Source organism: Astatotilapia calliptera, chromosome 3 (assembly GCF_964374335.1).
Source record: "Astatotilapia calliptera chromosome 3, fAstCal68.1, whole genome shotgun sequence".
Taxonomy (NCBI): domain Eukaryota; kingdom Metazoa; phylum Chordata; class Actinopteri; order Cichliformes; family Cichlidae; genus Astatotilapia; species Astatotilapia calliptera.
Genome location: NC_137424.1, coordinates 40,735,729 through 40,758,821, shown reverse-complemented (window position 1 = coordinate 40,758,821; position 23,093 = coordinate 40,735,729). Strand labels below are relative to the sequence as shown.

General features: G+C 40.3%; 2 protein-coding genes across 3 annotated transcripts; both read left to right on the top strand.

Moving 5' to 3' along the window:
- Window positions 1-325: 325 nt before the first annotated feature.
- On the top strand, window positions 326-11,782 carry LOC113018766 (cornifelin-like). The gene is made up of 5 exons (XM_080298372.1): window positions 326-451; window positions 771-898; window positions 10,092-10,202; window positions 10,775-10,920; window positions 11,508-11,782. Exons 2-5 carry the CDS (start codon window positions 772-774, stop codon window positions 11,601-11,603), a joined length of 480 nt encoding a protein of 159 aa, XP_080154498.1. The 5' UTR covers window positions 326-451; window position 771; the 3' UTR covers window positions 11,604-11,782.
- A 5,336-nt stretch (window positions 11,783-17,118) lies between these two features.
- On the top strand, window positions 17,119-23,072 carry LOC113018761 (cornifelin homolog B-like). Of its 2 annotated transcripts, XM_080298362.1 has the most exons (5): window positions 17,136-17,300; window positions 17,421-17,534; window positions 19,240-19,385; window positions 19,626-19,764; window positions 22,674-23,072. In XM_080298362.1, the coding sequence occupies exons 1-5, from the start codon at window positions 17,246-17,248 to the stop codon at window positions 22,937-22,939; spliced, it is 720 nt and encodes a 239-aa protein (XP_080154488.1). In that variant the 5' UTR covers window positions 17,136-17,245; the 3' UTR covers window positions 22,940-23,072. The 2 variants fall into 2 exon arrangements, with proteins under 2 accessions (XP_080154489.1, XP_080154488.1); XM_080298363.1 differs by lacking the exon at window positions 22,674-23,072 and having other exon boundaries at window positions 17,119-17,300; window positions 19,626-19,979.
- Window positions 23,073-23,093: the final 21 nt, after the last annotated feature.

Genomic DNA, 23,093 nt, shown 5'->3' with positions numbered 1-23,093 from the left:
GTGCAAAAGGCCACACTCTTCAAATTCATGCCAACTAATATTTTTACGTCCAGTAGATGTCCTACTAGAGCAAATGAAGCTTCAAGACGCTTTGCGCTGGGGGTGAACCAATTGGATGAAAAGCTTCAGTGCTTCATGAAGCTTCATCTGCCCATCACTACCTGAAACATTAACTGGAGACCCGGGGAGAAAGACATAGGAACACGCAGGGTATGTAGTAGTATGAAGTACTATTTGTGCATCATTACAGTGATTGGTGTGGACTTCCCATCAGGCTCAGCCCTCCGCGGCTCATAAGTAATCCAAAATCATCTGGCAATCCAGTAAAACTTAGATGTGTGCGTACTCTCGGCACCTCCCCTTCCTGTTATTGGTCTGTGCTTAAATGCTGATGCTTCCAAACGTTTTCTCTTGTTTTGAAAGCTCAGAGAACCAGAGAAGACAAAAGAAGGTAAGAAAAACATTTTACACTGATGAACAGCTTAAGAGAATCAGAAATCTTTGTAAAATCATGAATGTAATATGTGGTAACATGTTTCTGAGGAAGTCAGAGATAATAAATCTGTGCTTAAAACCGGTGTCAGCTCTTTTGTCTGGGCCGTACATAAATCATTTGTACAGCTGGCCAAAGGTATTTGTTGTCATTTATATGAACCAGGAATCATCCTGTTATAACATGGATCAAAACCAGTCTTTCACCTTTTTCATGTTGAATTTCTCTAACCAGATAACCACTACAGCATTTCAATCTGTGTGTGTGTTTCTTTCAGCATGGTGTTTCCTACAGGCACGGCTGTCCACAAGCAGCCCACCCAGGTGGTGACAGTCGTCAGGACCGTTGAAAACTCTGGCCAATGGAGCACCGACCTCTGTGATTGCTGCTCTGATATGGAGAGCTGTAAGTAAACCCAGGAAACCCTACAAACAGCAGTGATTTCTGCATGAGCGATCTCCTCAGACTTTGTTTGCAATAAGCTAACCGAGTGTTTGAAGTCAGTAAAAAATCAAGAATGAATGAACTATCTGAGACTACATGATAGCAATGATCATTTAGTAGCATTATGGAGTTTTTCATTATTTTACATTTTTCACCAGAAAACCAAGTTTTCGTAATTGGAGTGGAAATGTCTCAATACGTTGTGAGATGTGATGATTCATGTGCTGAGGTGTTTTTTCTTCTGTTCTCAAACTGATCTCCCTGAGGGAGCTCAGTCTGGGGGAGTTCTTTTTTCACCTCGTCTTTCGTCATGTTGTGGATTTTCCATTGTTATACCTCTCTGACCTGACCTTGGGATGAATAAAACGAATAAAGTATTATCAACCAATCAATCAATGAATCAATGAATCAATCATTCAATATATATTTATATAACACACACACACACACACACACACACACACACATATATATATATATATGTGTGTGTGTGTGTGTGTGTGTGTGTGTTATATATATATATATATATATATATATATATATATATATATATATATATATATATATATGTATTAGAGATGTGCAAAGCAGCCGGTATTTCTATCTGTATTTGTATTTGTTGAGGAGGGACAAGTATTTGTATTTGTACTTTGAATACAATTCAAAATAGGCATAAAAATCCAGTCTTTTTGCATTACACTTCTAACAGGCGTTATAGTGTAAGTATTCTTTGATTATATCCATTATAATAATTATGGATATGCAAAATTATTTGATGTTTTTCTATAAATCCAGCAATAAACAAGTAACAAGGAACGTCATTGAAAAGAAGATAACATAACAGACATTGGCTGTTGTTACTTATGTTATTGCCAGATGGCTCAGCAGCAGTAACACTCTTCTTTTTGGTTCCCTAAATCCATGTGGGGAGTTTCAGCTAAGTTAATAAGTGACAACAAGCATTGTTTTAACCTTTTTAACTGGATGTTAACGTTACTCTATCAACAGCTTATTGTCTAAATGAGCGAGCTAACAGAGATACGTAAATTATTAACGACTGCAGGCGTTAATAATGCAGTGTAATGGAATAATCACCTGATCTTCGCGAAAGTTATAAACTGCCTCCGGAAACCAGTTAAGGTACAAAAGAACCCGATCGTGATGCAGTTCAGTCTTTTTTCGCTCAGCCGAGTCGTCTCTATTGCTGTGTGGAGCAGCCTGTGTCAGTCACCTCTTTCACATGTCATTCACTCGTTCGGCCATGTACTGTGGTATCATAAGGGAAAAAAAAAGGAAAGCTTTTTCATATAAAGATTTTCCTTGTTCCCGAATACAAATATTATTTTAAGTATTTGTTTGAAATAAGTATTCGTAAAAAACACGTTATTTGTACCTTTCCGAATACTGGGTTCTGTATACATATATATTAGGGGTGCAACGATACACAAAATTCACGGTTCGGTTCGATACTTTGGTGTCACGGTTAGATATTTTTTCAATACAAAAAAAAATGTTCATGCCTTTTTAATTTGTCATTTATTAAAATTATAAATATATATTTTAACTCAAAAGTACAGTTTTTAAATTGAATGTTGCTGAAACAACAAAGTAATAAAAATAAATCTATCTGATTGAGGAATCACTCATCTTTGGAAAAGAGAGTTTATTACAGAGAAATGTCTCTTTCCAAAATAAAAGCTATACTATACGCTTCTTCTGGGCTATATTCTCAGCAGCATATTAAACATATCAGGTCCCCATGGAGAATCATGTGCTAACGGCTGTCTAAATGACTCGGGTAAAGTTTGTAGCATGCGTGCTTGTTGTTTTTTTTCTGCTTCCACTTGTCTTTGCACTAGGATGATGTCAGCGTAAATGTGCAGTCATATTCGTTGTGTTCCCACTAGTGCTTTCAGGTTAATCTCATTGAAATGACGTTAACGCCACAACACGGCAAATTTCCATTAACGAGCTACCGCGGATCGCCCCGTGCGTGGGGCGTTAACGAGCTAACTGCGCTAACACACTAGCTCCCACCCATGTAATTGAGCATTGCGTGGCACATCCAACATACTGTTTTACTTTAGTCCATGACGCGCTTACCTTCAGGGTCATACGTCACATGAAGACCAAAATAGTTCCAAACGCCAGATCTGAATGAGGGTGGGGGAGGTTCAATTTGCCATGTTGCAAGGAGAGCTTAACTTCTGTCTCGCTAGCTTGCCCTGCGCTCAGTGAATCTGCGTTCGACTACTCCGCCTAGGCTGCACTGTCGAGTGCAGATCCACTGAGCGCTAAACACAGACAGCATCGTCAGAAGGAAAGTTGATAAAATAAATTAAAAATTTTGTATTGTTCGATATATATACGTACCGAACCGAAAGCACTGTATCGAACGGTTCAATATCGATACGAGTATCGTTGCACCCCTAATATATATATATATATATATATATATATATATATATATATTAGAGATGGACCGATCCGATATTACGTATCGGTATCGGTCCGATACTGACCTAAATTACTGGATCGGATATCGGAGAAAAATAAAAAATGTAATCCGATCCATTAAATATCACGAAAGCACCTCACAAAACTTGCAACACGCCGTAACTCACCTCAGAACGTATGCATCACGTGATAGAGCAGCTGTGGCATGCAGGACCTGTCGGTGGTCTGGATAGCATGTGGAGCTTCGCTAGCAACCTGGCATTTCATCTCCGACAAAGTTATCCCCGAGAGAAGTAAAGCAAGTGTGTAAGTCCATCTCTGAATGTTTGTAAAGCATTCCCACGTTAAGCTTAACAAGCGACTGCCTCTCGCTCTCCGGCTGCTACTTCAATCGTGAAACTGCTTAAATCAGCTGATCGGCTTTTCTGTCGCGAGTCCGTGTCTCTCGTTTGTTTTTGGTCCACTTTGCGCCAGAAAGAGGAAACCAGCGGCTGAACAACAGCAGCACGTTTAAGCTTGATAAGCTGTTGTTAGAATTTATTTAATATTAATTTCTACACCAGGATCTTTTTCTACGTAGCTGACGGCTGGTAACTGTGCAGGGGTGGATCTAGCAAAGTTTAGCCAGGGGGGCCGATAGGGCATTAACTGGGAAAAGGGGGCACAAAGACATACTTTTCTTTCTTATTCTCATTTAAAATGTCTAGCTTTTAATAAATAATTATCTGACACCCAAAGTTTTAATTTGATGTAAAATGAATAGAAGTCAATTACTGTATATAGTGACTATTAAGTCTAATATATATACCCTAGTAAGCTATAGTACTTTTTACTTTGGGAAGGTACCATCTGTGCAGTCTGCAATTTTGTTGAAGAAAGATGTTGAATCTATTTAATATTTCTTGAAAAATAATTGATTTCTGTGCATTTTTTTTCACACTGCATCAAATTAAGGTTGATTACGTCGATTAAGCATCATGAGGTGGCGCGTGAGGGGTGGTTCCCTATTTTTTATTTATTTAATTTTGTTGTTGCTGGGAGTTGGAACCCTATTAGTTAGGTTGCTTAATATTTACGCTAAGTACTCTTTAAAATACCAGAATAGGGAGGATGGTGTAGGTCTAAGTTTATTAGATTGATCAGTATTGCTGAACTATGAAATATTTTTTTTGGATACAGGTATAACAGAATAGCTTTAGTGTAGTTGTTGTTTTAAACTTGAGTATGAACTTGCAGACTTGCAAAATGCAGCAAGATATTTAAAAAACAGTTTTGTTGATTAAAAAACACTATATCGGATTCATATCGGTATCGGCAGATATCCAAATTTATGATATCGGTATCGGTATCGAACATAAAAAAGTGGTATCGTGCCATCTCTAATATATATATATATATATATATATATATATATATATATATATATATATATATATATATATATAGTGATCTATGTAGCGGTTCCGAATGACAGCAATATCAGGAAGAAGGAACACGAGAAGCTGGAGAAATACCGAGGGCTCAGAGAAGAGCTCGAGAGGATGTGGAGGGTGAAGGTAACGGTGGTTTCCGTGGTAATCGGAGCACTAGGTGACTCCCAAGCTAGGCGAGTGGCTCCAGCAGATCCCGGGAATAACATCGGAGATCTCTGTCCAGAAGAGCGCAGTCCTGGGAACAGCTAAGATACTGCGCAGGACCCTCAAGCTCCCAGGCCTCTGGTGTATATATATATATATATATATATATACATATATATATATATATATATGTATATATATATATTTATATATATGTATGTATATTAGGGGTGCAACAATACTCGTACTTGGACGTACACAACAATAAAGCCTTGACTGTCTTTATAAGGGTAAACACTCATTTTTTGCCTTCTTCTTTTTGTCTGGTGAGTTGTTCAGACAAAATCAACCAACAAATGGTCAGAATTATAGATAATTGAGAAAACAGGAATTAAATACCCCCCCCCCCCCCCCCAAAAAAAAAAACAACAACAAAAAAAACAAACTAAATAAAAATGTTTGAGGTTTAGTCTTCCTACTGTTCTATGCATTTGTAATAGGTAAGTAAGAAAAGTTTAAGAAGTTCTTGGGAATATTGTCTCCAGATTTTTACAGACACAAAATGGGACCTAAAATTCCCAAACTGTAAAACAATGCTTAACCTTTCACATGAGGCATACTGAGTGTCAGCTAAGCAATGGAAACTGAGGCTACAATTTGATATTCTGGTGTGACGAGTCTCGATTTCTGCAAAAACATTCAGATGTTAGGGTCAGTGTTTGCTGTAAACATGAAAATATAGAACAGTTCAGGCTGGTGATGGTGCAATGATGCTGGTGATATTTTTTAGGCACACTTTGGGTCCCGTAATACTAACTAGCACGCTAGTATTTAGGACTAGCATCATTTAAACACCAGAGCCTAACTGACCATTGTTATGAGCATTGTTATCACCTCCACTGACTAAGTGACTAAGTGATGATAGAAATATAACACAGAATTCAACAACAAGTATAGCTGTATGTGAATTTGCTGAAGCTAATCTTTGTAGGAGCAAAGATATATTTCATTCGATGTAACAAATATACATATTTTGTTTGATGTAGTGAATAAGCAGAAAAGTTTCAAATTAAAATGTGTTGATTCTGAATATTGAAGTGTCATCTGAGTTGCTGAGTTAGGCAACCGGATGTGTGAGCCATAGGGCATCTGCTCAAGAGAAGGACAGAGAGATGATAAAATCATGGAAAACTATATATAGTTGTGGTCGGACGTTTGTATCCACTCATCATTGGTCATTGGTCAAGGCCAAAATCACTCATTGGTGATTTTGGTCTTTTAATTATTTCATGCACTGTTCTTTTTCCAGCATAGAATAATTGCACAGCACACGTCTTTGATGACTTTGAAAACTAAAAGTTGTGTGCATAAATTTTAATTTATTTTTCTACATGTCTTTTGACCTAACAAGATTGAGGCCTGTCAACTTCTTGTTGGTGATGATGATTGACTACAAGTGCAGCATAAAAGCATTTGGACTGACCAATACTTTGAAAAAAAGTAAAGCCCAAGAAAATCAGTGAAGATCTAAGAAGACAAGTTTTAGATTTACACAAGTTGATTGTTCATATAAGAGGGCAAAATAAAGAAAGCGATTCTTCTCGTGTAGATTTTTTCTTCTTTTATGAGCTACAGCTCTCACTGCTGTTACTGACAGTTTCTCAACTAGTGTGTGATCAACATCTACATTTATAAGTAAATATTAGGAGGTATTTCAGGGTTTAAAGCATGTGATTTCTTGGCCAGCATCATCTGCCTGATTCCAAGTACAAATTTCGTAAGTCATGCCATAAACGGAGTTCGCAGATTTCTTGCTTCCTCATTTTCATGTTGCCGATGTGCATGTTACACAGATGTTACAACAGACAGTTTCTCATCATATTGTGTATTAGAAACATTCAGGTTACTATAGACAAGTTTATTGAGCTTTTACCCTCTTTGATAATTATTTGTTACACTTTTGTGGTATTTTGTTGTTATGAATTCTGAACAAGTTAGTACATTTCAAACAGGCATTTGGGATCAAACATTTTTTAGAGATTCAGAACAGTTCCCTTTTTGAGGATTGGTTTCTCTTTTTTTTGTTTTTCTCAGTGTCTTAAGATCCTCTTTTCCAAAACTCAAACTCAAAAGAAACATAAAAAATAAAACAGAATACGATTTTTGATTTTTTGTAGAGCAAGTCCAAGTGGAACTGATATAGAGGATCGATAGGCAGGCAGACTAACAATTCCAAGGAAATGATCTACTGGTGCACAATTCCCATCCCTAGACAGGACTATTTATACACATCCAGTACAATTGATCACCTGTTGCAAAAATGGTAGAGTTTATTCTTACATGGTTACACCGTGCAACAGATTGCAACTACCTGCGATTTTATTGGTTTTATTGACGTTTGATCTCACCTTGTAATTCATTGTGATACCCGTGCAACCCATGCAAGACATACACTAGTTATGTACCATATTGTCTGAGCCAAAAACTTAAAGAAGCAGCTTTGACAGCACGGCACTGCCTGTGAAATCAACTAAAGACACAAGCTAGCTCGTTAGCAGCTAAAAATGGCATCTTGTTTGTTTAATTAAAGTGCCAACATGTCTTGTTTCTTTAATCATTTAATCATCTTCAATAATTTTCCTTACAAATGTGACACTATTTAAGGGGAACTAACAGCAATATAAGATTTATTCTCCATTAAAGAAAACAGACATTCCTCCAGTCATAACAAGTATCATCGGTGCACCTACTAAACCTCAGGTTGTCCTAGATGTGTCCATTGGAGTGTGAATATTGGACAAGGTGCTATGGAATAGTAAAAAACAGTGTATGGATGTGTGTGTGTGGTAAAGAAACGAAACGCTCTGACACACACACACACACACACACACACACACACACACACACACACACACACACTCAAGTACAGTACAGATACCTGAAGTACAGTAATGAAGTATTTGTACTTCGTTACTTCCAGTGTTGGGTGTAACGCATAACACGTTACTGTAATTAAATTACTTTTCCACTGAAAAAGTAGAGTAACTGATTACTGTTCATTTTTAGGTATTTTAATTACAGTTACTTACAAAGTACTTGCGTTACATTGTAAAATAATCAAACTTGCTGAATTTCATTTATTAATTATTCAATAATTTGTCTTCTAAAGGTAAAAGTAAACTCTGCCGCTTTAATATCGCTGTAGTGCAGCTGCACGTCATTTCGTGCCAGTTTGCTGCATAGTCGTATTCTAAAGATGTCGGACTCGGCTGAAGCGAGTGGCTGTTTTATGAAATGAACATATTCCCGTCTCTTCACTTTTGTGAAACAAGCAGACAAGAACATTACAGTAATATGTAAAAACTATCGGCTGCTGTTAATAGCGCGAGTAATCTACTGAAGCGCCTGACACGAGAGCATAGACAAACACTTCTGAGTGATCCTTGTTCATCATCCATGGATAACACCGCGGCAACTCCTGCTAAGCAGGCAAAGCTTGATTTTACTTCAGCAGCACAGAAAGCGTCTGAAGGCGAGCTTAAAAAATGATTGCAGGCTACATTGTGGAAGAGCTGCTACCGCTGCGTCTTTTAAAAAAAATTATTTATTATTTAAAGAGTTTAATTTCTATTGTTTGTCCACTCAAGGTTTATAGGGATTTAAAAAAGTATTTAGTTAAATTACTTATTGAGTAATTAAGTTACTTTTCAGACACAGTAATTAGATAATATTGATTAAGTAATTAGTAATTAATTACTTTTTAAAAGTAACTTACTCAACACTGGTTACTTCCCACCTCTTGTGTCAAGACTGATAGAATAAGTCTTGTTGCTGCTCACTGGTTAAGCAGTGCTTCCATTTCACAGCACTGAAGCAGAGACCCAGTGAACTCTTGACCCTTCATCGTAGCAGTTACTGGAAAGTCATTAGAGGAACTGTGTGGAATTTCCTTCAGGCTCAGCCCTCTGCAGTTCACGAGCAACCGAAAAACATCTGACAATCCACCACTCACTACAATACTTGCCTTACTTGTGCTTTATTAACATAATGATAAAATAATATCAGTAGATGGGAATACAAACTTTAAAAAAAATCTAATTATACTCAGCTTGAAGCTGAAGAAAAGAAGGAAATTAAAAAGTATTTCTATTTACCGTTGTCCACATTGTAGAGGGTGACTTTTCCTCTAAACAGGAGAATGTGTCAGTCAGTCAGATGAGCAGTCCTTACCTTTAAATCTACCCTCTCTTCTTCCTCTCTCTGTTTGTGAGCTGATAGTAACACTGCATTTAAAATGACCTGACACTTAAAAAACGTCACTCCCTTTATGCTCGCTCCTCTTCAGTAGCACAAGCTAGATGCTGAAGTACCACAACTTACAGACACCTGCAGTTGTTCCGGTGTTGTGCAAAAACAAAACAAACACAGTCCCACTTTTAACCCCAGACTTTGGCACAGTCATCTCTTTTTACGTGACATCCTCTGGCGGTTAATAAACAGCCTGCCATATGTTTCTGTTTAGGCTGAAATTAGTTTCATGTTTGGAGCCTTACAATGACAGAACTGCATTAAGCAAAGGTAACAAGCCTTTTTACAAAATGTAAGGAGTACAAAGTACAGATATTTGTGGTACAAAGTCAGAAAAAAAAAGCAACCCAAAAACATCTGCCAGTACAATACAAATTAAGAGTGTGTGTGCGTATCTCGGCACCTCCCCTTCCTGTTATTGGTCTGTGCTTAAATGCTGGTGTTTCTAACGTTTTCTCTTGTTTTGAAAGCTCAGAGAACCAGTGAAGACAAAAGAAGGTAAGAAAAACATTTTACACTGATGAACAGCTTAAGAGAATCAGAAATCTTTGTAAAATCATGAATGTAATACGTGGTAACATGTTTCTGAGGAAGTCAGAGATAATAAATCTGCATAAAAACGGTGTCAGCTCTTTTGTCTGGGCCGTACATAAATCATTTGTACAGCTGGCCAAAGATATTTGTTGTAATCCTGTTATACTTATAGCATGTATCAAAATCAGTCTTTTACCTTTTTCATAATCTAGCATTAAATTTCTCTTTTCACAAGATAACCACTACAGCTTTTCAATCTGTGTCTGTGTTTCCTACAGGCATGGCCGTCCACCAGCAGCCCACCCAGGTGGTGACAGTCATCAGGACCATTGAAAACTCTGGCCAATGGAGCACCGACCTCTGTGATTGCTGCTCTGATATGGAGACCTGTAAGTAAACCCAGGAAACCCTACAAACAGCAGTGATTTCTGCATGAGCGATCTCCTCAGACTTTGTTTGCAATAAGCTAACCGAGTGTTTGAAGTCAGTAAAAAATCAAGAATGAATGAACTATCTGAGACTACATGATAGCAATGATCATTTAGTAGCATTATGGAGTTTTTCATTATTTTACATTTTTCACCAGAAAACTGACTTTTCGTAATTGGAGTGGAAATGTCTCAAATGTTCAACTTAAACTTAATGACTCCTTTTATGATAGCATAGAAAATCAGACTTAGAGTGTCCCAAATATATTTTTTTACTATCAATAAATAACAACAACAACAACAACAACAACAACAATAATAATAATAATAATAATAATAATAATAATAACAATAAAATAGAAGTCCAGTCTCTCTGTGGTTGGATTCAGGGAAAGTTGATATAGCAAAAATTCAAAGTTTTTTTGCTCCCCTGGAACATCCAGGTTGGTTGGTTTGTTGTAGTTAATAAAAAAATAGTAAATAATATATATACATAAATATTTATTTATATATGTATATATTTCTCCCCAAAGGTTGCTGTGGCCTTTGCTGTTTCCCCTGCATGCAGTGTGATGCAGCCAATAAACATGGATGGTGCTGTGCAATGCCACTCCTGGACGTTTGTGGTGTGGTGTCCTGCTTACTCCGTCAGTCTATCAGAGAGCGCCACAACATCTATGTAAGGCTGGGTTAGAGATGGAGGATATTGTTACAAACTACATTTAAAAGATAGATGCGGTCACTAGAGGAAGTGCACTTTTATAACTTCTGCACTGGCTTCATTTTTAAGCCCTGGAGGTTTCTGCTTGTAAAATGAACTAACATAACATCTAAATGTAAATTTTATGAGATTCAAAAAATGCACACAAATTGTGCTTTGTGCAGATCCTTCTCACTCACCCTCACCTCTCATGGTCAAACTGAGATAAAGTAACCACATCATGCAGTGCCATCATAAAAGTGACCTGGATAAAACTTGTGGTATTTTGCAATCCGTAGAGTTTATAATGGAGAAGCTTGAGTTGAGAAAGAGGAAGTGTAAAGTTCTTCAAATCTGAACTCTCTTGCCCTCACTGTGGGGGAAAAAGCTGCGGCTTCTTGTTTTGACAAACTCTCAGATATTTGGTTACCCAGCTCTACACAGGGACACAGCTGCCGGATGAGGGGATGACAACACCCCACTAAACTTTTATGTCTGAGGGGTAACAACAGTAACTCCTGCTGCTTCATCCTCTGTCTATCTGCTTCTTCTTCTCCATCCTGCAGGGCTCGTTCACTGATGACTGCTGTACAGTGTGCTTTTGTTACCCGTGTGTTTGGTGCCAGATGCATCGTGAGCTGAAGCTCAGGCAATACCATTAGCCCGCCACCTCGACTGTGATCAGCACGCAAGTCGTCTGTGGATATGATGCAAACGTTTTGGCTGTGTGATGAGGGCTTATGTCACTGCTGAACCAAAGTGCTTTAAATCTGTTGTCATATAATATGTTGAACGCCTATGTGACTTTTTCAGGCCAATAAAATCCTGTAATTCTATGCAACATCATGTGTGAGATTAATTGTCCTCTTCTGCAGAGTTGAGTTTAACCAGTGTTCAGATAAAGACTTGTCATATTCATTAATTGTTAACTTTGATAGGATACAGAGAAGGACATTGTAAGGTCACACTGTCCATTCATATAACTTTTCACAGTATTATAATATTTGTAAATGAAATACAGTGGCTTGCAAAAGTATTCGGCCCCCTTGAACTTTCCACATTTTGTCACATTACAGCCACAAACATGAATCAATTTTATTGGAATTCCACGTGATAGACCAATACAAATTGGTGTACACGTGAAAAGTGGAACGAAAATCATACATGATTCCAAACATTTTTTACAAATAAATAACTGAAAAGTGGGGTGTGCGTAATTATTCAGCCCCCTGAGTCAATACTTTGTAGAACCACCTTTTGCTGCAATTACAGCTGCCAGTCTTTTAGGGTATGTCTCTACCAGCTTTCCACATCTAGAGACTGAAATCCTTGCCCATTCTTCTTTGCAAAACAGCTCCGGCTCAGTCAGATTAGATGGACAGCGTTTGTGAACAGCAGTTGTCAGATCTTGCCACAGATTCTCGATTGGATTTAGATCTGGACTTTGACTCGGCCATTCTAACACATAGATATGTGTTAGCCACCTGGCCTGGAGCCCAGTTAGCCACCCGGCCCGGAGCCCAGTTAGCCACCTGGCCTGTAGTTCAGTCGCCAACTCCACTACCATTTTCACCTCAACTTCAGTCGCCCCCTGTTCAGTTTTCTGTGTCGTCGCTAGCCCAGTCCCCTGTTCAGTTGCCGCTAGCTCAGTCTTCACCTCCACCACAATCAGCCCTGCTACCTTTAGCTCAGTCTTCAGCCCCGTCAGCCACTCAGCCACTATCACAATCAGAATCACTACAACCTTTGTTACAGTCCATAACTCAGTCAGTACCTGAGTTAGTAGCGCAGTCATTAGCTTTGTCACCAGTTCAGACTCCAGTGTTTTCACCCATCCAGTCAGTCACTCATCTACACCTTTAGCCAGGGACCTCAACGCCTTCTGGCCATGCATCAGCTCCTGCTGGAAGCTCGAGTGAGCCAATCCAGCATTTCGTGGCTCCCACGCCGCTGTCTGTCTCAGCTGGCAGTTCAGGAGAACTGATTCAGCAGTCTGCCTCTGCGTCCAGTCGTCTTGTGTTTTAGTTGGGGGTTCAGGAGAACCCGGCCAACATCAAGCCACGTCAGCTGGGGGTTCTGGAGAACCCGGGGCCATCTGCTGCACTGGTTGGGGTGAGGGGAGGAACACAGGAAAAAAGACATGCTGTGGAAGAGAGCCAGAGATTAAAAATAAGTAATGATTCAATTCATAGAGGTCTATTAAGGCCCGGCGTAGATGGCACTGTTTATGCGGTGGCATGCCACATCTGGCCCAATTGTGGTTTGGTTTATGTGGCCCAGGCTCATAGAAAACAGGTCTGAGTAACTGGTGTCATGGCAGGGTGTATGTCAACCAGATGTGGGCCAGTTCTGGCAATGATGCCCCTATTTATGTTCCAATTTTGCTACTTTAGTTTGAAGACCCAAATGCCATGTTGCAATCCAATACTGCTATGGTAGCCAATGCTTCAAATGCAGGTTTGTGAGTGTACACTTTATCCAAAACCTAGTGAGGGCTTACTCATGTGTACCACTGGTTGGCTGTAGCTCAGGAGGTAGAGCAGGTCACCTCCTGACTGGAAGATTTGTGGTTCGATCCCTGGCTTCTCTACTCTGCATGTCAAAAGTGTCAATGTAGTTAAGAAGTGTGCAATTTAGAGAAAGTGTGTGACTGATTGAATGTGGCTTGTTGTATAGATCACTTTGAGTAATCTGGGAGAGTAGAAAAGCACTATATAAGAATCAGTCCATTCATTTTCTGAACAGAGTTTTGTCGTGGTACTTTTGCACTATTATGTTCTGGCACATGTTGTTATTACATGGCTTGATTAAGGTACACATTAGGCTGACATCTTGGGCCAGAGCTGAAACTGTTCTGGGCCAGCACAGGGCCAGCAGTGTGTCTGCAACTGGCCTTGTGCTGGCCCATGTGTGGGCCACCTCTGGCAAACCAGATCTGGGCCACCAAAGGGCCGTCATTCTTTGCGGCATGTGGGCCATGTGTAAGCACATTGTGTGGACTAGATCCAGGCCATACCAATTTGGCTATGTGGGATGTAACAGCATTTTTGTGACCTACAACACTATTTCCACATGGATAAGTAAATATTTATCTATGTACATGTGCATTATTATCCAGTTAATCTCCTCTAGCAGCTCATTTAGTCATGGCTTCCAAGCATTCTTTTGTCTGTATGTCAGTAAATGTAGTGAAAGACTGACATATTGGGGCCAAATGTTTATGAATGTAACCAGTTTAGTTTGTTTGAGTGTGTGTGTTTGGAATGATCGCAGAAATATTAACAGACTGGCACAAGGGGGTTTAAGATTTCACTCCTACCTCTATGTTCGCAAAATAAAAAAGTAGCCCAGCTACATCATGGCAGAATAGTAATATATTAAAAAACAGCATTTTCTATAGACTTTGTCTTCTTGACCATTTGTCTGTGAGGGTCTGGGCAGGCTGGGGCTGGTTCTGTTTTTAGTTTATGCTTGGTATGCTGTGGGCGGAGCTGCAGGGGCTGAGGTTTGTTCCACTCAGCTGTGTTTGAGCTCTGTCATTGGGGCGGCGTATTAAGAAGAAGCCAGAGTGGGAGTTATTATTGCAGCATTTGTGGTAACATTTAAACATTTAAGGCTCTCTGATGTTTGGCCCTGCTGCTGTAACTGCTGTAACAAGGTTACAACTGTAACAAGTTGTAACCTTGTTTGCTGTGATCTTTCACTCATCTGGCCGGATCACGCCACCATATTTGGATTCTCAGAGAAACTTAACCCTGCAAATATTAAGCTTCCTGGATTAAACTACAGTGTGACAAGTAAGCAGTATTCATTTGTTCCCATTTATTAATTTAGTTACAGCCAGATTTAGAGTTATTTATCTCTAACTTCTCTTTTCTCCCTCTTTCTTTTTTTAAACCTGTCGTGTCAGGCACTTTTAGTAAAAACATGGTCTGAATGCTTTGTTGAGCCAAACACATTTGCTTTGCCAAGAGGAGCGCTGTAGACTCTGTATAGGCTCCTATTGGTACTCATTTCAGTTTATTTTATTATTCACATTATTATCAGACTGGTTATTATGCCAGGGCTGATAGGGGGTGAGGGCCAGGTTGGCAAAAGACAGAAGAAGAGATGATAATAAAGACAAGAAGGAGGAGGGATCGAAAAAGAAACGAAACAGAAAGAGAAAGAGAAAGAGAAAGAGGGGAGGGAATGGATGCCCATAGTCAAAAGGCAAGAGCCCCAGACAACCAGACGCAATGGGCAGTCCACCCTGGCAGAGGACAGTGGCCATGGCACGAGCCGAGGAAAAGTCAGATGGGGTGGCTGTGCGCTAAAGAGGTACAAAACATCCCAACTGCATCCCCTGAGGGCACAGGCCAGAAATCATGCCACAACACCTTGTCAGGTGCTCTGGAGCTACACGTCCAGTATTGGTCGTTGTAACAACGAGTGGGGAGCAGCAGGGAGGGGAACTCACCCTCCATAACAATGTCCCACAGGGAGAACCCCAGATCCAGGCATAGCAACACACACACACAACACACACACATCTGTGTAGTTTCTCCGCCTGTCAGGGTTCCTGGGTCGTTGACCCAGCATTTTCAGTTCATGTTCACTGTTTATTTTCCACATTTTTCATTTCCTGTTTCATTATGTTCAGCTGTGTACTCACCGGTCTCTCATTATCATCCTCATCAGTCCCTGTATTAAAACCCTCAGTTTCTCTCTGTTCTGGGTTGTGTCATTGTCGATGTGATGTTGTCGTTTCCGTGTGTGCTTTCAGTTCAGCCAGTCAGCGTTCGTTCACGTTCTGTTGATCTATTTTGTATAATAAACGCCATTCTCATCTTCAATCAAGCCACGAGTCCTTGTCCTCTCTTCCTCTCATCCACACACAAACCCCTGACACCGTCATCTAGGTCATGGTAATCTAACGAGGTTGGAATGAAAGCGACTGGACTTCTTTAAGTTTCTTAAAGATTTAACATCTTATCCATAAAACTTCTTCAGTTCTATGATCAAATAGTGGTGAGTCCCAGGTATTTAAATCCTAGCAGGAGTGTCCCTTAAGAGGGTCGATCACGTGCCTCATCACATGTGCCAAGGTGTGACAAAAGGCGTTGACTGAGTCTCATCTCTTCCATGTTGTGCCATGCGTTTACGAAGTGGCTCTTTGGTTTCTCCAATGTAGAAGTCTGAGCTCTCCTCGCTGCATTGCAGAGCAAATACCACATTGTTTAGTTGGTGTTTGGGAGTTTTGTCCTTGGGATGAACCAGTTTTTGTCTGTGTTTCTGGGTTTGAAGTTTGCTGGGATGCTGTGCTTGGAGAAGATTCTCTGATAAGCTTGCTACAGAAGGAATCACAATGTTGCTGACATGCCATGTTTGCATGAAAACTAGAGCACTATTAACACTGAGATGTGGCAGGAGCACATGACTGCTGCTCAGTAGTGCTCATCCACACCTTCCCCATCTCCCTCTTTAAGATGAGCACACGAAATCTGCACTCATCACCTCATTTAAGTTGCTATTTTCACTGTAAATAAAATCCTTTCACTGTTGTATGAGTCTGCTCTTTGGGTCCTGCTTTTGGCTCATCCTCATATTGTCTCCATTGTTCAAATCCTTATTTTATGTTTAGGTAATTAATAGTTCATTGGTTGTGGGGGGGCTAGAGCCTATTCCAGCTACTGCAGGGCAGGCTACACCCACCAGTCTAACAAAAGGACTAACTTTATTGATATTTACATAAAACAAAGAAATTAAAAACTAATTTATAAATGAATTTATTAAGGCACACTTTATTGCACACTTAATTATTACATTTACATTTTGATGTCTGCGACTCTCCTGGTCCTCCTGTGTGTGTGTGTGTGTGTGTGTGTGTGTGTGTGTGTGTGTGTGTGTGTGTGTGTGTGTGTGTGTGTGTGTGTGTGTGTGTGTGTGTTCAGGATCTCTGTTACAATGTTACTGTTTTGGTTGTGCTGCATGAAAGACGTTGAGTGTGTATTAGGGAAGGTTAGTTACCGGAGCTGGAGAGTGAGTTATTCAGGCGAACTCTCAACAGCGTGTGTGTGCACGGAGCCCTTAACAGACTTGACCTCCACTTTCACTTCCTCTTTCTGATTTGTGGAAAGATGCTGAGTTTCCCAAATGTCTCATTTTGTTTTTTCTCAGAGAAAGAGAGAAGAAGAAGAAGGTAAGACATTCTTTCTTAAACTGATGAAGTGAATCATTGTGAACTCATGAATGTAATATTTGATGTAATTTTTCTCAGGAAGACATAGTTGCAATACATCAATGTAAATATAATGTAATTTGCATGGTGAACTCTTTCCTCTGTACTGTACACAAATCAGTGTTACAGCTGGTCCAAGGTATTTATAGATTTCCTTTGTCATATTTTCATATTCTAGCACTAAATGTCTTCATACACAAGAGCTATAACCACTAAAACATTTCAGTCTGCGTCTTCATTTCTGTCTTGTTTCCTACAGTCATGGCTACCATCCACCAGCAGACCACCGAGGTGGTGACAGTCACCAGGGCTTTTCAAAACTCTAGCCAATGGAGCACCGACCTCTGTGACTGCTGCTCTGATATGGACACCTGTAAGTGAACCCAGCAAACCCTACAAACAGCAGGGATTTCAACATGAGCGATTTCCTCAGCTTTGTTTCAGACTTTGTTTGCAGTAAGGTAGCAGAGAGTCTGATGTCAGTAAAAAATCAAGAAGATAAAATATCTGAGACTGTCTCATAACAATAACCATTTAGTAGCATTATGGAGTCAGAGTGCTCTAAGCGAACTGGGAAACTAGTCTCTGAACACTTTAATGTTTAGTTTAACCTTCTGAAATTTAATGAACGCCATAACATGACTGACCTAACATGTAATGACATTATCAACAGTGTGCAGGTAGAAGCAAATATCTTTTCATTGGTTGAGTAAGAAAGGCTGCGAGGGTGAGGAGCCAAACACTGGACCTACAGGCAGGTTATTAAAAGGACTATTTTAATTTTAGCTGACTGGAAACTGGAACAAACTCATGCCATCCACCAAAAAAAGTTAAAAAAAAATGGTAGCTGAAAACTTCAAATGAACCACTCAATGAGGTGACCAAACAGAACACATGCAGATCATGTGATGTGAAGAGGAAGCACGTGCACAGGGAACACACAAATTGAAAGCAAGAATGAGAAGTGTTTAAATACCCAGAGAACTAATTGAAACCTCACATGAAGGCAACATTCTCAGGGTTTGGCATTTCTTCTCTTTCTTCCTGTCTTTTGGTTTCTACCAAAGCTACCAAAAAACATGACAAGGGTGAACTAAAGCAGCAAAGTTGTCATGATCCTGGGTCGGTGACTCAGTGTTTTGTGTTTTGAATTATTTATAGTCTTTGCTTCATTATTGCCATGACAAAAGTATGTGTTTTAGTAAACACTGCTATTTGACACATTAAATATAATTTCATACAATTTCATAATTTATTTAGAGCAGCTCACCTGTAATGAAAGTGGTAGTTTTGTTGTGCATGTATGCCTGACATCATTGGCCTGCTCTCAGATCTGGACCAGGGCATCTCTGAGCTCCTGGATAGTCTGAGGTGCAACCTGGCACTGTCAGATGGACCGAAACATAATGTCCCAAAGGTACTTCACAGGATTAGGTCAGGTATGAACTTCAACATCCTGCATACTTTCGGTACGAGGCCAAGCATTGTCGTGGACCAAATGCACCAGCGTAAGGTCTAACAGTGAGTCCATGGTTTCATCCTAATGACAGTCAGGGTGTCGGGTCTGTGTGTCCCTCCATGGATATCCCTCCCCAGGCCATCACTGACCCACCAGCAAACCACTCATGCTGAAAGATGTTACACCAGCATAACGTTCTCCATGGCTTCACCAGATCCTTTCACATCTGTCACATAAGCTCACAGTGAACCTGCCCTCAGGGCACCCTCATGAAGTCTGTTTCTGATTGTTCAGTCAGAGACTTTTACACTAGCTGGTGGTCATTTATAGCTTTGGCAATGCTCATCCTGTTCCTCCTTGCATAAAGGAACAGATACGTGTCCTTCTGATGGATAAGCGGCCTTCTGTGGGGGTTGTCTCATTGTTGTTTCTCTTGTGCAGCTATTCTTAATTTCGTTAACATCAAAGTACCTGAAACTGATAACCAACCGTCTCTGCTGCTTAACTGACCACATCAATATCCAGGCGATTTAACTGAGTGGATGTGATAATCTGACTGAAAAGTGCTCCTTACATTTTTTGTTGTGCAGTTTAAATCTGTATATTTTTTTATCTGAAGGTTGCTGCGGCTTTTGGTGCTTCCCCTGCATGCAGTGCATGACAGTTAGTAAACATGGATGGTGCTGCTGCGCATCACTCCTGGATATTTGCGGCGTGGTGTCCTGCTTACTCCGCCAGTCCATCAGAGAGCAACACAACATCGAAGTAAGGCTGGGTTAGAGATGGAGGGGCTATGTTACAGACAAGATTTAAAAGATGGAGGTGGCCACTAGAGGAAGTGAAGTTTTGAGTCTTCCACATTGGCTTCACTTTTAAACCTTGGAGGTTGCTGCTTGATTTTCTTTCTAGTCACGTTGGTTTGGGTCCAGAATAATGAAAAATCTGTGTGTCTTAATTGACTGGATGCCAGCGCTGTTGCTTATTTTGTTCTTCTCCACCCTGCAGGGTTCTGGCTGTGAGGACTGGTGCACAGTACTTTTCTGTTACCCCTGTGCCTGGTGCCAGATGCATCGTGAGCAGAAGATCAGGGAGAACCAGCCCGCCAGCGCAACTGTGATCACCACACAGGTCATTCGTGGATATGGTACAACCAGTTTGGCTGTTGGCTAAGGGCTTATGTCACCGCTGAAGCCATATTTTTTTTACTTTTGCTGACTTATTAATGTGCTGAATGGTATATGAGGAAAGGTGTCTGGCCATAAAAATACTTTTTTACACAATATTGTGGCTGTTATTGTAATAGTTTTCTTCTACAGAGCTGAGTTTAACCAGTGTTCAAATAAAAACTATTCAAATTCACTATTGTGATATGACAGTGATAAGGACATCGTAAGTAAGACCTTCCATACTTCTCTTTATATACTCATAGTAAATGTACTGTACAGTGGGTGATGGTCATTATCCATTGCTTGTTTTGATGCACTTCCCAATCACACAACACTTTAGAGCAGCGGTTCCCAACCTTTTTTGCGCCACGGACCGGTTTATGCCCGACAATATTTTCACGGACCGGCCTTTAAGGTGTCGCGGATAAATACAACAAAATAAAACTAGTACCGGTACTGAAAAAAGAAGATTTATTCATAACACGCGTGAAAAGACCCAGGAAAACCGAGTTAACGATAAAAACGGTAACAAAATAACGCTGAAAAACGATAAAAACCCTGAAAACTATACATTTCACACCTGAGCCTCAACTCTCGCGGCCCGGTACCAAACGATTCACGGACCGGTACCGGTCCGAGGCCCGGGGGTTGGGGACCGCTGTTTTAGAGTATTGGATGAAACTGCTTTGTGCTTATTCTTTGACAGCTTTTACATCTATCTTTGTGTTCCTGCCATCATCAGTATAAACAAGGTGACTTCCATCCACAAACTCATGATTGTAGTTAGTTTCAGCACTTCACTGTAACGTGATTCCTTCTACTTTCTTTTTCTCATGATTGGTCCTGAATATAAAGTAATGAGGGCTGGGTCAAGACATCTGCACAGTACTGTATCTGTTTTATTTGAAAGTTGAAATTATTATCCATCCATCTTCATCCGCTTTATCCGAGGCCGGGTCGCAGGGGCAGCAGCCTAAGCAAAGAGGCCCAGACCTCCCTCTCCCCAGCCACCTCCTCCAGCTTATCCGGGGGAATACCAAGGCGTTCCCAGGCCAGCCGAGAGATATAATCTCTCCAGCGTGTCCTGGGTCTGCCCGGGGCCTCCTCCCAGTGGGACATGCCTGGAACACCTCACCCAGGAGGCGCCCAGGGGGCATCCTTGTCAGATGCCCGAACCACCTCAGCTGGCTCCTTTCGATGTGGAGCAGCAGCTGCTCTACTCTGAGCCCCTCCCGGATGGCCGAACTTCTCACCCTATCTCTAAGGGAGAGGCCAGCCACCCTTCGGAGGAAGCTCATTTCTGCTGCTTGTATCCGCGATCTCGTTCTTTCGGTCACTACCCACAGCTCGTGGCCATAGGTGAGGGTAGGGACGTAGATCGACCGGTAAATTGAAATTATTAAACTGATTAAATGATTCAAAGTGCTTGAAGTGCTTTTACCTCCGGTTTCTTTAAACCAGCTTTCTGAGTGGCTGTCAATCGCAAACAGAACGTGAAGCTTTAAATATTTTCTACATTTGGCAAAATAATTATTAAATAAAATTGAAATGTATTAAGTGAGAGAATTAAACAGTTTGTTAGGGCTATCATTTAGTGTCTGACAGGACTTTAACTGTTAACGGTAAGAAGATTTGGTCACATGTAAATGCCTTCGTGAATCAGTCACAATTCAGTGATTAAATCATTTCTCTATGACAAATCTACCTTTACATCATTTGTTTGTCAGCTATATCACATAAAAAGTACAAAGTCAAATTACTGAGAAAGTGGAACATAAGAAATGTTTTACTTCTTTTAGAAATGTGAAACTATAGGATCTGGCAGAGAATGAACCGTCCACGTTTCTCTCTAGTACTGTCGTATGCAAAACTAGTGTGGCACCAGGGGTGGTAAGAGATTATTTTAGGGTGGTCCATGCCATCCGTGCAGATCCGCCCCTGTCTGCATCACACATGTTGGTTAGCAAGAGGAAATTCCTCTTTTATGAAACGGAATCACGGAAGGCTAATGACCGATCTTAGAGAAGTAAAAGCAGACCAGCATGCGCCTGACTCTGGTCTCCCCTCAGTTTACCATTAAAGACCAGAGGTTTACCGAAAATGTGCATGCGCAAACCTCCAGAAACTAGTTACTGGCCACTCAGCTTGCTGTAAACAGGACACAGACGCCTTTAAACACAAGGTGGCAGTATTGTACAGCATGAACGCAAACAGGTGAGGAGCCTCATGACAGTGCGGTCTTTAAAGGAACTTTGCCTACTATAAGAAACCATTAAAATGCATATAAGCTTCTCACCAAAATGCACATGTAATTGTATTTAATAAGGTCTGTACTGTAAACTATGTATGCTTCAATGAGGTCATTTCACTCAAAGTTCTCAGTGAAGAAACATCACTTTGTCACCCTTATGAGTACTTTTAAATGTGTGACGCCAACTAGTAATCTCCTTCAAGCCAAGACCTTAATAAAATAAATGCGTGCATTAGAATTCACATACAGTCTATTCCACAGTGATTTCTAGGTACCTGATATGTTAATAGCAAAACTCAAGTGTTTGAGTCTCATTATCGTCATCAGAACAAAAAAAGAGATGCAGGTCTGTGACCAGGATGCAGGTCTAGTTGGTGTTTCAAAATGCAAACAGACAGAGCGTCTCGCTGCAGTAGACAGTGGCTTTGGTTGTGCTCTTGTTGCATTTGGGTTTAATATTGTAGTAGATACTTTAAGGCATTCATTTTCCAAATGTAATAAATAAATGTATATATACACAGTCTATATGTTGTTGGTTATTCTGGCAGTGCAGTCTGTAAATAATATTTTTAAAGCAGGTATCTACTGCTGTTGATATGTTTTTCTTTCTTCTTCTTCTTTTTTTTTTTTTTTTAGCAAGGAACCAGCAACAGCAGAACACAATCGGGATTGAGCAAAAGACAATGTTGCACCATTTGGCGCTGCAGTCTTGGAGCTGTGCACACGCTCAGTGCCATGAATGCAGACATGATTCAGTAACTGAGGATGCACATGGGAGTAAAGGACTCTTCTTGACATACATCAGTTTTGGAAGCTATCAGGAACAAGAACAAAAGAAAATAGTGTCACTGAATCGGCTTAAAGAAACAAGCATGCTAAAAATTCAATTTAAAAAACCCTGAAGACTTTATGCATGTGTCAAAATAGTAAGCAAATGAAAGTGTATTATGTGAAAGTTTTAAATAGATTGTAACAGACTGACCTGTTTGTGTGTCTGACCGGACACATTTGAAGATACAGAAAAGGACTGTCGCAAGAACATGAGCACAGAGATTG

Bases quoted from the DNA above. Each gene is read 5' to 3' on its own strand.
- LOC113018766 (XM_080298372.1), top strand. From the start codon at position 772: ATGGTGTTTCCTACAGGCACGGCTGTCCACAAGCAGCCCACCCAGGTG. The intron at 10,203-10,774 runs GTAAGTAAACCC...TTCTCCCCAAAG, and splicing joins CTGCTCTGATATGGAGACCT to GTTGCTGTGGCCTTTGCTGT. The intron at 10,921-11,507 runs GTAAGGCTGGGT...TCCATCCTGCAG, and splicing joins GAGAGCGCCACAACATCTAT to GGCTCGTTCACTGATGACTG.
- LOC113018761 (XM_080298362.1), top strand. From the start codon at position 17,246: ATGGTGAACTCTTTCCTCTGTACTGTACACAAATCAGTGTTACAGCTG. The intron at 17,301-17,420 runs GTATTTATAGAT...TGTTTCCTACAG, and splicing joins AGTGTTACAGCTGGTCCAAG to TCATGGCTACCATCCACCAG. The intron at 17,535-19,239 runs GTAAGTGAACCC...TTTTATCTGAAG, and splicing joins CTGCTCTGATATGGACACCT to GTTGCTGCGGCTTTTGGTGC.